General features: G+C 42.4%; 1 protein-coding gene across 1 annotated transcript in view; it reads left to right on the forward strand.

Annotated features, from left to right (window-relative positions):
• IL18RAP (interleukin 18 receptor accessory protein) overlaps window positions 1-8,714 on the forward strand; it is a 33,126-nt gene extending 24,412 nt beyond the window's left edge. Inside the window, 5 exon segments of the mRNA XM_040454112.1 lie at window positions 2,163-2,314; window positions 3,445-3,582; window positions 6,183-6,356; window positions 7,926-8,272; window positions 8,274-8,714. Of these exon segments, the coding sequence (XP_040310046.1) occupies window positions 2,163-2,314; window positions 3,445-3,582; window positions 6,183-6,356; window positions 7,926-8,272; window positions 8,274-8,342 (880 nt within the window). The 3' untranslated portion in view covers window positions 8,343-8,714.
• Window positions 8,715-16,959: the final 8,245 nt, after the last annotated feature.

Genomic DNA, 16,959 nt, shown 5'->3' on the forward strand with positions numbered 1-16,959 from the left:
TGTCAGCACGGGACCCAAGCCGTGTTGGATCCCACGAACCATCCCACCAACGGAGAGTTATGACCTGAGTGGAAATCAAAAGTTGGACGCTTAACCAAACGGAGCCACCAAGGTGCCCCTAAAGCTGAGTTTATAGCAACAGTTTGACGTTTAAACATCAAGCTGGCAAGAAGACAGACATACCGAGCCAGGATGGCAGAAGAGAAGTAGCACGTCCGACCAATGGGAAAGAATGCTGCCCTCTGCCCACACCCCATTTTCCCCAGTGCCATTCATTTAGAGTAGTGGTGAGTTCAGGGATCCAAATATGCAGAGTCATTAACAGTCTGGAATGTATGGAGAGGAAAATGCACAATAATAAGGATTCTGACCAAAAATATGTGAAGTGAGGAATAGTTGAAGAAATCCAACCTGGAAAAGGAAATGCAGAGGTGAGATATCTTGAAGTACTTGGAAACCACAGTGTTTTATGGAAACGAGGCTTAGTTTGTTGTCCAGATTAGTGGACAGAATTTACGGGGAAGACAGTTGGGCTCAATAGAAAGGAAAACTCTGTTATTCAGAGCTATCCAGTGCCTCACAAAACTGGACTCCGGCCACTGGCGGGATTACGGTTTGGATCCGATTGGTCAGGCCTGTCACTAAAAAACAGAGTCCCTCATCTTTCCAAGATCCGTTCCACAGTAATAGACTATGTATTAAGCACGTCCTTCTGAATTTTAAAAAGATTTCAATGAACAAATGTAATATCATTTTGAAAAGTTTATGTCATTACAAAAAAATAAAGGATGAATTTTGAGAACAGCAATAAAAGTTATCAGGAGCTTCTAAGACAAGGGAAGTCACACAACTTCTTTGGGTTTGGATTTCTGTTTTCCATCTCCTGTCAATGTGACGCTTGACCCCTGTAAGCTTCCACTGCACCATCTGTAATCTGTGGACACTTACGTCCACTTTACTAGGTCCCTGTATGGAGTAGATACAGTAGAGGTGATACACTCATCACGGTTCCTGATTGGTAGGAAATATTCAGTGAATAAGTGTTGGTATTGTAGGGCTCCAAGCAACACAGCTTAAAATATCATCCACCCAGGCAAGATGCCTTAGTTAGTAAAGAGAGACTGTAGATTGGCAACCTTAGAGAACACAAATTGTTCATAAATACTGAGACTTACAACTTGCTGGATGGGGCAGAATTGCCCAGACCCAGGGCATGGACTGCCACTTCCAAGCAGAGTGACCATGCACGGTCACCTACCTTCTATGCCTGGTCTGTATTGCTGGCCAAGTTAGGATGATCATACTCTTACCTTGTGGGGGTTCCTGTGAGGAATGAAGGAGACTTGATAGTCTACATTTAGTGTTAAAAAGGGTGAGCACAAGGGCACCTGGGTGGCTCAGTTGGTTAAGCGTCTGACTCTTGATTTCAGCTCAGGTCATGATCTCACAGTTCGTGGGATCAAGCCCTACATCCGGCTCCATGCTGAGCGTGGAGCCTATTGGGATTCTCTCTCTCTCTCTCTCTCTCCCTTTCTCTCTGCCCCTCCCCTACTCTCTCCCTCTCTTTCAAAATAAATAAACATTTAAAAAAAAGAGTGAGACAGGGAGCCTGGGTGGCTCAGTTGGTTAAGTTTCCCACTTCAGTTCAGGTCACGATCTCACAGCTCATGGGTTTAAGCCCTGCATCAGGCTCTGTGCTGATAGCTTGGAGCATTGAGCCTGCTTTAGATTCTGTGTCTCCCTCTCTTTCTACCCCTCCCCCACTTGTTCTCTCTCTCTCTCTCAAATAAATAAATAAACATTAAAAAAAATGAGTGAGCAGAGAAACACGGTCAGCCCTTGGTGGAAGTGCATCATGTTCAACATTATTCTTAAATTATTATTATAGTCTGTTTTCAAGGAGAACACTTAGAGTAACGGAGGTCGGATGAGGCCCACAGTAAATTAAATGCTGGTGATACATAAAACGATGCCCAGAAGATTCAATAATCAAAAATGAACTCCCTCTGACCATCTTATGGTCTTCTAGCATCTCCTTCTATGCTTTGATCCAATAGCTCTCCTGAAATCCAAACTGTTGGCCACGAATAAGAATTCCAAATACTGCAAAAGTGGTCAACTTATGCTGGTGAATGAGTGGGGTGTTTCCCCTTCTTTCCTAGAGTTAAATACACCAAAAAGGATGACGTTATAGAGCGTGTTGTCCACTTGAAAGAAGTCACTCAGAGGGATCTTCACCGGAAGTTTGTTTGCTTTGCCCAGAACTCCATCGGGAACACGACCCAGTCCATCCAGCTGAGAGAAAAGAAAGGAGGTAAGCCTGGAAGGTGGCTGCAGAAGGCACACAACTGCTTTTATCTGAGAGGAGAGGAATTTTCCTAAAGAAATATCCTGCTGATGATGTTGATGATGATAGCAATTAACATTTGTGAGAAGCCAGACACTATGCACTTTGCTCATATTAAACCATTTGATACTTTGACCGAGGACACATCACTAGTAATCACAATCACATCACAGTGATCCAGAACTGGTCCTCTTGACTAATACTCTTTGTACGGGGCCTGTGTTGGAAAAGCCTGCCATTCATTCATTCATTCATTCACTCATCCATTATTCTACAAACACCTAAAGGGCATGTCTTGTGTAACAGGTATTGTGCTAGGACCTAGCTCCCTTTCAGGGTTTTCTTTTCCAGTCTTCTGTATCCAGAGACCATGATGGTAGGGTACTGGAGAGTGGAGGAGAGAAGAGTCATCTTGCTCACTGCTCAGAGTGATATGTGTGTATCACAGACCACAGTCTTTGACAGGCGGAGTGGAAATTCCTGATAAAGAATAGCTTTGAAATTTCCTTAAGAAGATACTCCGTGATGGAGTTGATATCATTCATTCATTCAATTAAGAACCGATTACAGAACAAGCAAGTTTTGACAGCTAGTGAGGCTTAAATAAGACAAAACTTGTGCTCGGTGTTGTGGATGCTCTGTAGCGGGGCTTCCGTCAGGAGAGGCGTGTGAAAGTTCTCGCGCATTAGGTACCGTGAAGAGTGTGAAACCGAGCCACGCGTGCCTCCTGGCCTCAGGAAGTTTAGACTTTTGTAGGGAAGATAGGGCATGAAGATAATTTATAATATGCAATGAGAAGGATGCGAATGGGTTTTGTGGAGGTTTATGGGGGAAAAATAACTAAAAGTGACCATGATTAGTTTCCCCATCCGTTTCCTGTTCAGGAACGTGCCATTCCCGTGGGTTCTCTCCAGTTCATTGTAAGCCAGTTCCCTCAAGATACGATTTTAAGTGTTTCCAGAGTCAAGAGGAATGCTCCCAAGAGCAGTGATTTTGAGAAAATAATAGAGCCTGAGAAGGCGCTGGGCGGGCCCACAGCGTCAGCCCAAATGTGGTCTCGCAGAGACATTTGTTCATGGCTACTGTGTTTCCCCCAGTGGTGTTCATCTACATCCTACTTGGTACCGTCATGAGCCTGGCAGGCGTGCTGACCACAGGTGGTCTGCTCTACATGTACTGGATTGAAATAGTGCTGCTGTACCGAACCTACCAGAACAAGGATGAGACACTTGGGGGTAAGGTGACCCCGACCTGCCTCTGACATTTCTTCTCAGACTTAGAGGGAGAAGCTCAAGAAATGGATGTTCCCTGATGGATAAGGTCATGCCCCTCAGCCTTTTAAACCTTCTTCCAGGTGTGGTGGCTCAACCTGGGAGAACTGGGAACAGGTGGAGAAAAAATTTCTTTTCATTCCAGTTTCCAGGAATCTTGCTGATCAACGATGCTATTGCAGAGCATGTTGGGCTCGAAAACAATCTCTCTGCTCACCAACCTGACGCAATATGACAGATGAGCTAACATCTCCATGACTTAGGTTCCTCTTCTGGAAAAAGGGATTATGATCACAACCACAATGAAATCTATGAGGACCCATTGGGTTAAGAAATATTTATCATTTAGAACAGCATCTAGCACGTGGTAAACAGTCCATGCCAGTCAGGTGTATTAGCTACTTTGTCACTTGAATCCTGCAATCAGACAGAGAGACGTAAAATCGCGTGCCCAAAACTGAACTGCAAGATGGTGTTAGAACTCAGGATTTGGACCCAGGTGATTTGGCTCAGAGCCCCCATTAGCTATTACCTCAGCCTCATCTGTAAAATGAGGGGCTTGAAGATGGTGGCAATGTCCCCAAACATGTGGCACTCTGTAAAAGGCAACCACTATTACAATTAATGGAGCTGTCTGCCCATTTCCCCAGGAGACAGGATGATAGTGCTTCTTTAGAATAGAAGAGCTGCTGGTGTGTTTTTCTAGCCCTGGAGGTCTCTAAGATTAGGTGTACTGTTTTACTGGATGGTTCTCTTGCTTGCAAAGGGCAGCATCCATTCTACTGGAATCCGGGGATAATTACTTACCTGCCTGGGATAATTAATTCCCATGCCGCTGCTCCTCCCACGCCGGGAATGCAGTGAAAAGCTGTCAGATTTACAGGAAAAGGAGAAGTCAAGAGATGCATCAATCATACCTTCCTTTCAACTAATTATTGAGAATTCACGCTAGAAATCCCTCAGCCAAGAGTGTTTTTTGAGATTTATTTTTTAAATTAGCTTCTTAGCGGTTTTGAATTGAACAAATTATTTAGCCAATGCCTCAATCATCCCCCTAAATGATTTATATTTCCTTTACTAAAATGTTATTTATCTTAAGATTCTAGAGCTTGTACAAAAGAGCCAATCAACTGTGACACTTTTAAATCTGCCCTTTCTCTTTTTACTTTGCACAAGACACTACCCTGATGAGGACGCAGACGCCGGTTTTCAAGCACGGTGATGCAGTGCCCTCTGTAGCTAATCTAATGTTTTACAGCAAAACGGCTGTGTCCTTTGAAGTTAATGCCGAATATCCAAAATTTTAGAGAGATGCAGAATGTCAGAGTTGCAGAGGACCCAAGAGAGCTCTAATACTCCCATTTGTTAATTTTCTTACTAAAGAAATGTAAATGTCTCCAGATGATAGACAAATCCAAGCTTGTTGGAGTTTCACAGGGACGTGGAAGGAATCCGAGGTGACTGTGGTGTCTCACACATTTAAACTGCACAGCACTTCCTGCCGGCCATGCCCCATGAGCCTCCTCCTTCCCACCTGGGCAATGAGGCGCTTCCCAGATGAGCCTCCTGGGTCTCTTTCTTGTCTCCTGGACCTCCTCCACTCCCTCTTCTTCTTCTTTTGCTGGCATTTCCATCCAGGAAGGCCTCTTCTTCCGTCCACATTAAGCAAGCGTTCTGCCCATCACATCAGCCACCGGCGCTATTGTTTGCTATTTTGTAACACTGCTATTTGCCAGCCATTGTGCAAAGCACTAGAATATGACACCGAATGGGTATGTCCAGACTCTGAAGCCCATGAGCGAACTTTTGAGATTTTCTGCCTCTCTTGGTTAGTTCGGTAGCACAACCCAGTAATCAACGTGCATTTGTACTAATCAACTCAACAGAGGCACATGAGACTTTACAAATATCCTAAAACAAGTTTCATAAATAGAGTTTCCCATCTGGAAGGCAGGGGGGAGTGGATATTTATCTTGTGCCCTGCTGTGAGCCAGACACCACGTGCTTTATATACGTTATATCATGCAACCCTGAAGACAGTCCGCCAGGGAGTTACTATGATCTCATTTTACAAGGCGGGGATTCTAATAGAGGTACATGTGCCGTCAGCTCTCTCGTTCACGTGCAAGGTGCTGGGTCTTGGCCGTGCTCCGCTTGCTGGATATTATCAGGCTTTGATGGAACAGACTCTTCTTTGATGTGTAACTCATGAGACAGCAGCACTGCAGTGCAAAAAAAAAAAAAAAAAAAAAAAAAAACCCAAAGGAACCCCTGACTAATGTGATTTAATCACAGAAGCCGCAACTGTTTGATCTGACCTCAGTGAAAATGCAGGACCGCGTCATAAATCAGAATTCGAATTTGGTTGGGCAATCGATACGGCTCAGCAGTGTGATTCTGAATTGGACGCAGCTGCTGCTTTTTATTGTTAAATCAATTCAGTAAGGAGCCCGGCACTTAATTCTTGCCCGTTTGCCATATGACTCAAGCACGTGTAGATATGCCACGATAGTGAGAAAAACGTAAATGGCTGACTTTTTTTTCCTAACATTTCTCTTCCTCAGATAAAAAGGTATTTGATGCTTTCGTATCCTATGCGAAATGGAGCTCTTTTGAGAGTGAGGCCACTTCATCTCTGCATGAGGAATACTTGGCCCTGAATCTATTCCCTGAAGTTTTGGAAAACAAATATGGTTACAACTTGTGTTTGCTTGAAAGAGATGTGGCCCCAGGAGGAGGTAGGTCCTATGAGCCAAGAGAAGATATAGAACAAAAAGAACGGTTGAATGCAAGTGCTCTATGGGCTTCCCTGCTATTCCTTCTGTTGGGATATACACCCTCTGGAATGTTTCATGAGCTTAGAACGTGTTGGGCAACAGCACAGAAAAACATGCATTGCAGAGATGTGCTGCATCATCCAAGAATAAGCCATCTTCAGAAAGAAAAAATTATTGGGCCCTAGGGATGCCTTCCAGAACAAGATATTGCTCCTGGGTCCTCTGTAGGAAGTCACCTCTGTCATCCTGAACAGGTGGTCTCCCTGCTTTGTAGGACTCTGCTGGCCACAAAAATGAACAAATCAGGAGACTATAGATGCTGGAGAGGATGTGGAGAAACGGGAACCCTCTTGCACTTGTTGGTGGGAATGCAAATTGGTGCAGCCACTCTGGAAAACAGTGTGGAGGTTCCTCAAAAAATTAAAAATAGACCTACCCTATGACCCAGCAGTAGCACTGCTAGGAATTTACCCAAGGGATACAGGAGTACTGATGCATAGGGGCACTTGTACCCCAATGTTTATAGCAGCACTCTCAACAATAGCCAAATTATGGAAAGAGCCTAAATGTCCATCAACTGATGAATGGATAAAGAAATTGTGGTTTATATACACAATGGAGTACTACAAGGCAATGAGAAAGAATGAAATATGGCCTTTTGTAGCAATGTGAATGGAGCTGGAGAGTGTAATGCTAAGTGAAATAAGCCATACAGAGAAGGACAGATACCATATGTTTTCACTCTTATGTGGATCCTGAGAAACTTACCAGAAGCCCATGGGGGAGGGGAAGGAAAAAAAAAAAGAGGTTAGAGTGGAAGAGAGCCAAAGCGTAAGCATTTTGGCATAAGCCAAAGCATTACCTATTAAAAACTGAGAACAAACTGAGGGTTGATGGGGGGTGGGAGGGAGGGGAGGGTGGGTGATGGGTATGGAGGAGGGCACCTTTTGGGATGAGCACTGGGTGTTGTATGGAAACCAATTTGACAATAAACTTCATATATAAAAAAAATAAAAAATAAAAAATAGTATATATAATTTGAAAATAAATAAATAAATAAATAAATCTATCTATCTATTAAAAAAAAAAAAAAAGGACTCTGCTGGCCACAAATGTCAGCATTGGGTGAGGCGGGGCTCAGTTCTTGCCACTCACCAGATGTACAGACATCATTCCTTCCTCCCATTTCCTCTGCCTCGGACACCCCACCAGGGAGCCTGGGACATCCCATGCCCCTCTGTTATTCCAGCCTGACTGGTGCCAACAAGCTCTTCTCCTAGAGGGAGTGACAGTTTGAAGAGACAGAACACAAAGAGAGGAATGTAGAGTAGAAAGTCCCCGGATACTTGAGTGTATCTTCAACTGCCCATAGGGTTGATACAGAGAAGGCGACATAGCAAACCAAGCTTCCTTTCTTCCTTCCCTAAAAACCTTTGCAGGGAACCCTCTGGGTAGGTCTGGGAGATTTGGGGTTATCGAGACTCCGGGTTCAGCAATACAATAGCAAATGATTCAATTCCTTATTTCCAGCATATGCAGAAGACATCGTAAACATTATTAAGAAAAGTAGAAGAGGAATATTTATCTTGAGCCCCAACTATGTCACCGGACCCAGTGTCTTTGAACTACAAGCAGCAGTGAATCTTGCCTTGGATGACCAAACACTGAAACTAATTTTAATTAAGTTCTGTTCCTTCCAAGAGCCAGAGTCTCTACCTCATCTGGTGAAAAAAGCTCTCCGGGTTTTGCCCACCGTCACTTGGAGAGGCTTAAAATCGGTCCCTCCCAATTCCAGGTTCTGGACTCAGATGCGCTACCACATGCCGGTGAAAAACTCCAAAGGATTCAGGTGGAACCATCTCAGAATTATGCCTGATTTTTTTTCACTGGAAACGACTCCGTAAAACAGAAACCACTGGGAGGAGCTCCCAGCCTACGGAATGGTAAAGCAGACCCTGAACCACCTGCCCTCAGTCCCTGGCGAGTAGAGACGTTGATGGACAGAGCACAGAGCATGAATCGGGCTGACATAAGATGGAGAGTGTTTTGCCGACCCCGAGCAAGCCTGACAGGCAAAGCAATGACCCCGAGACTGTGGTTAGAGCTTCTGATTTCCTCTGGACAGAGGAAGAGTAAATTCTGCAGACGCATGCACACGTTCAGCACACAATGCTCTTAAGATTTGCCAAGGGGTCTGAGCAGAAGTGGCAGATATAGCCGCTTCTGCATTGGGCTACCTATTGGCTGTCATGTCTACTATGGATTGTACATATAAATTATACATATTTGCAATCAAATAAATATTCTTTTATTAGGAGCAATTGATTTGAACTTTACCTAAAGCTTCCCTGTAAAAACAAAGCAAAACAAAACAATTTTTATTCAATGTCCACCCATGAACTCTAGAGCACAGAAAGCAAGTAGGAAAGGTAGACACCGGGGCGGGAGCTGGGGGGGGGGGGCAAAGGGCAGACAGGACCCCAGTCAATCTCTACTCTGTCTCTGCCAGAAGCACCCCCTATAAGCAGGTGAAATAGAGGAAGGAGACCCTTCTGGTGGGCAGTGCAGCCCTGTGCCAGACACAAGGCTTGGAGAGCAGAGTAGGGCTGACCTCAGCATCTCCTCATCCCCTTGGCCTTGGTGCAGGGCAGCAGGTCCCCAACCTTACCCCGGGCCGCTGAAAGTAGGAACGAACTAGGCCAGAATGCTCAGGCCAGTGAGGAGGCAAGGAATGGCCCAGCACATACTTACAAAGTAGAAAGACAGTGACAAGAGCTAGCAGCCAAGGTGAGAGTTTGGTAAGTAAGTGTAGAAACTGGTTAAAAAGACAGCAAGAATGGAGCTTGAACAGAGCTTTAGTCTGAGCTCTTTGCCCATCAAGGCTGGCACTCCTTGTATGTGCTTCCTGACCGAATGATCTCAGTGGAGTCCTAGGTAACAAGGCAGGATGCTGGAGCACCAGGAGAGAAAAGGTGGATTTCACTCTCATAGTCTGTTTTCCTTATGAGGGTTCCAGTTCCAGCTAGAGTTAAAACAGTGTTCTAGTCACGTAGGGATATAAAACCTTCATGCTCTGTCCTCCTCGCCTGACTGGAATGATTCATTTGAGCCTGAAGACTAGCAACTTCTGGACTCATTCAGATGTAATGTGTCACAGTCACTGGGACGAACGCGATCCAAGTTCAGAGTGGCTAAAAGTCATTGTCATCTGGCTACCGCTTGGAGCCTGTATGAAATGGTCTTGAGCTCTTTTTCCGCAAAGGCTCCCACATCATAAAAACCACTGCGGCCTTGGCACCGAGAAACATCCTTGTTGGGAATTTCAGTGATAAAGTTAAAGATGAGTTAAAAGGTATAAATTATTCCTGGAGGAAGTTTCTTGTGGGAAGGCTCATTGTAGGGTCTCAGTGGGGAGGAATCCACACTGTCATTGTGCCATTGTGCTATGGTGATGGTCAGAATCCCTGGTTTTCCTGCCAGCCGCTCTCTGAGATCTAAGACTCAGAAACCTCTTGGGGCCAGTTTACCCGGGTTTATTTTATTCTAAAGTAAATTTTTCTATAACCGATCTATCCAGTAGTCCAGAATTTTGTTCTAAGCTTAACAGAAACTCAAACTGAGCCTCAGGTTTGTATATATACTCAAAATAAAAGGAAAAAAAAAAAAAGAAAAGCACTTCTCTAGGCCTAACATTTACAGAATGCACTCTTTCCAGGTTAGTAGATCCACTGAAGATGACAAATTAGCACTTAGGACAAAGGTTTATTTACATTTCTTACATGCAAATCAATCAAAACAAAGTGGGCAACAGAAGCACATTTTCTCTACATAGGAGACTAATGGTAATCAAACAACTGAACTCAGTGAAATACAATGAGAAAAGAGTATAACTCTCTCTCTACATTTTCTTTTTTTTTTTTTTAATTTTTTTTAACGTTTATTTATTTTTGAGACAGAGAGAGACAGAGCATGAATGGGGGAGGGTCAGAGAGAGGGAGACACAGAATCTGAAACAGGCTCCAGGCTCCGAGCTTTCAGCACAGAGCCCGACGCGGGGCTCGAACTCACGGACCGCGAGATCATGACCTGAGCCGAAGTCGGCCGCTTAACCGACTGAGCCACCCAGGCGCCCCTACATTTTCTAGATAAGGTGACTTGTTTCTGGTTTACACCTGGTGTCTAACTATAACGAAAACGTGTCCTCGTTTGAATGATGGTCACCCTACCTCTAACACACTGGAGAGTACTCCTTAGTAACCCTGGATGATTCCTCAGGCAGATCTCACAGCTGTCCTGGTCTCTTCAGGGTTTCAGTATCTACATTTTCTATTTATATTATTTCCAGATCACAGTTCCAGGTAAGATGGAGTAGGAAGGACACCACCCCCTCTCTCCCACTCATTGCAGCTATAAAACCTGAATAAAATGCTTGCGAAATCAGTTTGAGGATTTCCGAAGTTAAATCAAAGCAGAATGGTAAGACAAGAGTTCAAAGTTCCATGACTTTATTTTCCACCAATATCCCTTGGCTTGGACTCAGTGCACTGTGAATCCCACAAATGGACATTAGTAATGACAGAAGGTTCCAGAAGGAGCCCTCTTGTCCCACCTTGAAGACTGAGAAAGGAGTTTCCTAACACTCTCGTACTTTTTCCTTTTTATATTCTTAGTGGCACCAACAAAAACAGAGGGAAGGGGGCCCTTGAGAGCCTACATCTCTGGGGAAGAACTGTCCACTTTGATACCAAGAGAGTGTGGTAAATCTTTTTTGATTTTGATTTTTTGGTCTCTCTGTCCTCTTACCATTTAGGTGTGGAGACAGAAGCAGTCGGGGAAGTGCACTGCAGAGTAGGGTATACACACACCAACACTCTGGCCAGAGAACTGCATAAAAAGGCTAAGAGGCCTCTAGAACCAGAAAGTGCCATGGAGATTGCAGACAGAAAGGTGGTCAGGAAAGCAAACCCATGAAGTTCCTTGCAAATTCCCGGGCTCATCCCTAAGCTGCATATGCGTGAATCTGACCAAAAATAGAATACCATAAACTCTGAGAATTAAACTATAGGACAGACTACTTCCTGAGCTCCAGATTGACCACTGAAAGGTGTATATATGGAATAAGTCTAAATAGAACTGAAAGACAGTGAAATAGAACAGACATTGAAACCACAAGGCTGGTTAGAATTTGGGGCTTGAATCCAACTGGGTCAATTGCTTGCTAAACAAAAATAGCATTCTACATAGGATTTCAGCAAGACCCAAAGTCGCATAACAGAATATTTAAAATGTTCAGGATATAATCCATTGAAAGCAAAAAATTACATCTTCTGATTGGGTTTTCGATGTAAGTTAAGGTAATATGTAAGTTAACTACAACATAAAGGAGAGAGGGTAGGGGAGCTTATATGGGGGTAAGTTTATCTACGTATCTCTTGAAGTAGTAAAATATTGACTCTAAATTGAAAATGAAAACATAAGTATGTTATATTTTAATGCCTTGGGAAACAACTAAAGCAAACAAAGAAAAAAATTTTAATTAGAATAATGAAATTTTGGGGGCACCTGAGTGGCTTGGTCAGTTAAGTGTCTGACTTTGGCTCAGATCATGATCTCACAGTTCACGAGTTCGAGCCCCACATCAGGCTCTGTGCTGGCCGCTCAGAGCCTGGAGCCTGCTTCTGATTCTAAGTCTCCCCCTCTCTTTGCTCCTCCCCTGCTCGTGCTCTCTCTCTCTCTCTCTCTCAAAAATAAACATTTAAAAAAATTTTAAAGTGGTAAGTACTTACATTAGAAAAGGAAAGTATGTCAAATTAATAAGCTAAATTTCCACTTCAGCAAGAGAGAAGGGAAATAATAAAGATAAGGATATAAATTGATTATATTCATTATATTGAATACCACAAAACAATAAGAAAATTAACAACACTAAAAGCTGGATCTTTGAAAAGATCAATAACATTGATAAATCCCTAGCAATGCTGATCAAGAAAAAAAGAGAGAAGACACAGATTACCAATATCAGGAATGAAATGAATGGTAACACAACAGACCCTGCCCACCCTAAGAAGATAAGAAGGGAACACTATGGGTAACCATATGGGCAATGGACATGTGTTTGGCAACCTAAATGAAATGAACAAATTCTCAAAAAAAAAAAAAAAAACCCTAAAAGCTATCAAAACACAGCTAGATAAACTGAATTTCACATAGCTATTACATAAATTAAATTCTCAGTTTAAAATTTCCAAAAGCAAAATCTCCAGAACCGAGTGTTTTCACTGCCTAATTCTGCCAAACACTTAAAAAGGAGGGGAAAGAACCCCACCAATTTTACACAATTTCTTCCAGAAAATAGAGAATGAGGGAGCACTTCCAAAATCATGTTATGTGGCTTGAATTTTCTTAATACCAAATCAAACAAAGTATTAAAAAACTGCCAACCAAAGTCCTTTATGAACACTGACACAAAAGTATTCAAGAAAATATTAGCAAAGTGAATCCAGCAATATATAACTATAACAATATACCATAGCCAAATAGAGTTTATCCTACGTGTACAAAACTGGTCTAATATGGAAAAATCTTTCAATATAACCCTCCATATTAACAGCCTGGAGAAGAAACTTCACATAATCATATCAACCGATTCCAAAAAAGCATCTGACAAAATTTACCACCCTTTCATCATGAAAACTCTCAACAAACTTTCTCACTATGATAAAGGACTCTACAAACACACACACACACACAAAAACTATAGCTAAGATCATTATTGATGGTGACACACTGTTTGCTTTCTTCATAACACTGGGGAAAAAAACAAGGATGTTTGCTCTCACAACCTATTCAAACTTGTACTGAAAGTCCTCACCAGTGCAATAATGCAAGAAAAAGAAATAAGATGCATGCAATTTGGAAGGGAAGAGATAAAACTGTCCTCATTCCTGACACAGGAATTTTTATGTAGAAAGAAAGCAACAACAACAACAACAAAAAAATCTGGGACTAATGGGTGAGTTTAGCAAGATCTCAGGATACAAGATGAAAATGAAGAAACCAAATATATTTATTTATTTATTATTATTATTTTTTTAATGTTTATTTATTTTTGAGAAAGAGAGAGAGAGGGGCAGAGAGAAGAGAGAAACACAGAATCTGAAGCAGGCTCTAGGCTCTGAGCTGTTAGCACAAAGCTGGACTCAGGGCTCGAACCCATGAACCGTGAGATCATGACCTAAGCCAGAGTCGTACATTCAACCAACTGAGTCACTCAGGTGCCCCAAATCATATATATTTCTATCTTTAGAAATAAACCATTCAAAACCTGAAATTAAAAAGCATTATCACTTACTACAGTTACCTCCAAAAAGAATTACTTAAGAGATAAATCCACAGAATGTGTGGATGTTCTGTACACTGAAAAATACGAAATTCTTATGAAAGAAATCAAAGAACAGTTGAATAAATGGAGAGGCATAGCATGTGCATTTACATAAAAACTCAACGTATTCTCAAATCAGCAATTCTCCCCAAACTGATTTAGAAATTTAATACAATTTCAATCAATATCCAAGCAAGATTTTTTTTTTTATAGATACAGGCAAACTGATTAGAAAATTATATGAAAAGGTAAATCATCTGGAATAACCAAAGCAATTTGAAAAAGAAAGTTGGAGGAGTTACATTACTCGATTTTATAAATCAATATACAATTACGGCAATTAAGACAGTGTGATATTGGCAAAGTGATAAAATGGAACAGAGTCAAAATTGTAAAAATATACCCACACAAATATGGCTTGTTGAATTTTGATAAAGTTTCCGAGGTAATTCAGTGATGAAAGACAGAGTTTTAAACAAATGGTGTTGGATAATTGGGCAGAGATATGTGATAAGATGAACTTCATACCTTATGCAGACATTAACTCAAAAATAGACCATGTATCTAAATGTAAAACCTAAACCTATAAAACATTTAGAAGAAAACATGACCTGAGATTAGGCAAAGAGTTCTTAGATATGTCACCAAAAGATTATCTATAAGAAAAAGACTGATAAATTGGACCTTGACAAAATTAAAAACTTTTGAGAAAAATGCTATTAAACAAATGAGAGCACAAGCTTTAAACTGGTAGAAAATATTTTAAAAATCATACATCCAACAAAAGACTTGGATCCAGAGTATATAAAGATCTCTCTAAATTCAACAATAAAAAGCAAACCACTTAATTAAAGAGAAGCAAAAAACTTAGACAATTCATTGAAAAGGATCTACAAATGGCAAAAAAAACACATGAAAAAACCCCATCATCTATTAGAAAAACACAAATTAAAATGACAAACTAAAATGGCCAAAAAATAAAAATTAAAAAAAGGGGAAAAAAGGAGGAAAGGAAAGGAAAGAAAAGAGAAAAGAAAAGAAAAGAAAAGCAGATAAGAGAAGAGAAGAGAAGATAAGAGAAAAGAAAAGAAAAGAAAAGAAAAGAAAAGAAAAGAAAAAGAAAAGAAATCTGACAATCCCAAATTCAGGTGATGATTTGGAACAACTGGAACTCTCATGCACTCCTGGTGAGAATGAAAAATGGTGAAGACACCCTGAGAAAAGCTTAACAATTCCTTATAAAGTGAAAATCCACTTAATTATATATCCCAGAAATCCCATTCCTAGATAATCTACCCCAGAGAAATAAAAACTTATGTTCACACACACACACAAAACCTGTACATGGATATTTATAGCAGTTCTATTCATCATCATTAATATCTGGAAAAAAACTCAATGACCTTCAACTAGTATATCTGTTTGGGTCCAATCAGAAGACAGAAACCACACAGTAGTCTTAAAAGGGAAGTTTTAATAGAAAGAATTATTTGGCTATAAGAGAGTAAAAAATGTGAATAGAACTCCAGACTATATCAGCGCCAAAAGAGACTAGGAAGACAGACTTGTGGGGGGGCACTTCTCCCATCTGGGGTTCCGATGTTGTTAGAGAAAGTGTGGTACTGCCCACTGAATGGCAAAGTTCTCTTGGTTGCCTGTGTCAGAGCTGGTCCACAGTTGCTGGAAGACAGCAAGCAGACCTCTGGGACGTGGCAAACCGTGGCTGGCGGACAGACCTGAGACATGGGCATGGCTGGGGGAATGAGGTCTGGAACACACAGTGTCGGGAGCTTCGGAGAACAAAGGAGAGCTGCAGCTGGTGTGGGGGTGCACAGGGGCATGTGGAGTGCCACCTTGGGCATGAAGAATCGGAGGGTGGTGTCCATGTCAGGAGGCCGTGGGCAGGTGGCCACCTGACTTAGGCCAAGAGAGACTGCTTCCTCTGGGTGCACGGCTTGGGTAGGGCCCCACAGATGTCTCGCACACCCCCGCTGCTGACTGATGGTCCATACAGCTCAAGCAAGAAAAATGCGGCCTTCAGCGCCTGGACTCAGGAAGACCCTCATGCGATGCCCCTCCAGCGCCCTCTACTGACGGAGCTCAACATTGCACTCACTGTAAAGGATCAATTCTCCACAACTATCTAGTCCATCACGCAGAGCAGATACTGAATGGTGAATCCGGGGCTGACAGCTAACAAAGTGATAACTGGCACAGGCCAAGTCAATAATAGCTGTACATGAGAAAGATTAAATACTTCTCAGCAGTAAAAAAGAGTTCACTACCGAGATGCAATAACTTGGACGAATCTTAAAGCGTCGCAAAAAAGCTAATCCCAAATGATTACATTTTTTTGTCATTGATCTGACATGTTCAAAAAGGCAAGAATGTGGCAGAGGAGAGATCTGGGGTTTCCAGGGGTTGGAGGTGAAGAAGGGTGTGACAAAGGGACACATGAAAGGCGAGAACGTGCTTGTCTTGGGGATTATGTCAACCTACAAGTGTGTTAACACTCAGATGGCTGTACTTTATTATATTTTATTTTTCTTCCATTGTATTCTATTATTTTAATTGTATTCTATTTCATTTTAAAACAAAAAGTTTAAAAGTCTAGTCCAACCTAATATCAAAACCTTAGTTTTGAATCCAGCTCAAACTTCTCCCTTTCCCCTGGTTGAGACCCAACCTGTGAGTCTGTAGACCGGCAATGGGACAGAGGAATGAAATCTGCTTTTCCCTGTCCTCCTGCCTGTTCTGTCTTTTTCCTCATTGGGTTATGATGGGGGAGGAAGTAGAGGAGGAGGAAAAAATCTGAACTCAGATGGTGTTCTTTGAAATGCTCTCTGAACAGTAGAATGCTGCTCCTTCTACCCGATGCCAAGCTGCAGGCTCCTTCTGGGTGAGGCATTCTGGTGAATTGTTTGGACAACTTCCCCTCTCCCGCAGCCCCACCAGGACCCCCACTGCTTGTGGTGCACCTGCAGCAGGTGATGCCTTCTCGGGATCCCCTTCACCTCCTGCCCCATACACTGGCCCCTGGTGGCCCCTGATGGCCAATTCTTTCAGTGTGATTCACCTGGCTCGGGAGGAATCAGATGCCCACTTTCCCCACCACCGTGGCTCTTCCAGCTGATGTCTTACTGCCAGTGATATTCTGCTGAGGGGTCAGGCACCCGCCTGATC

This window comes from Herpailurus yagouaroundi, unplaced genomic scaffold, assembly GCF_014898765.1.
Source record: "Herpailurus yagouaroundi ecotype Mexico unplaced genomic scaffold, PumYag 210, whole genome shotgun sequence".
Classification (NCBI taxonomy): Eukaryota; Metazoa; Chordata; class Mammalia; order Carnivora; family Felidae; genus Herpailurus; species Herpailurus yagouaroundi.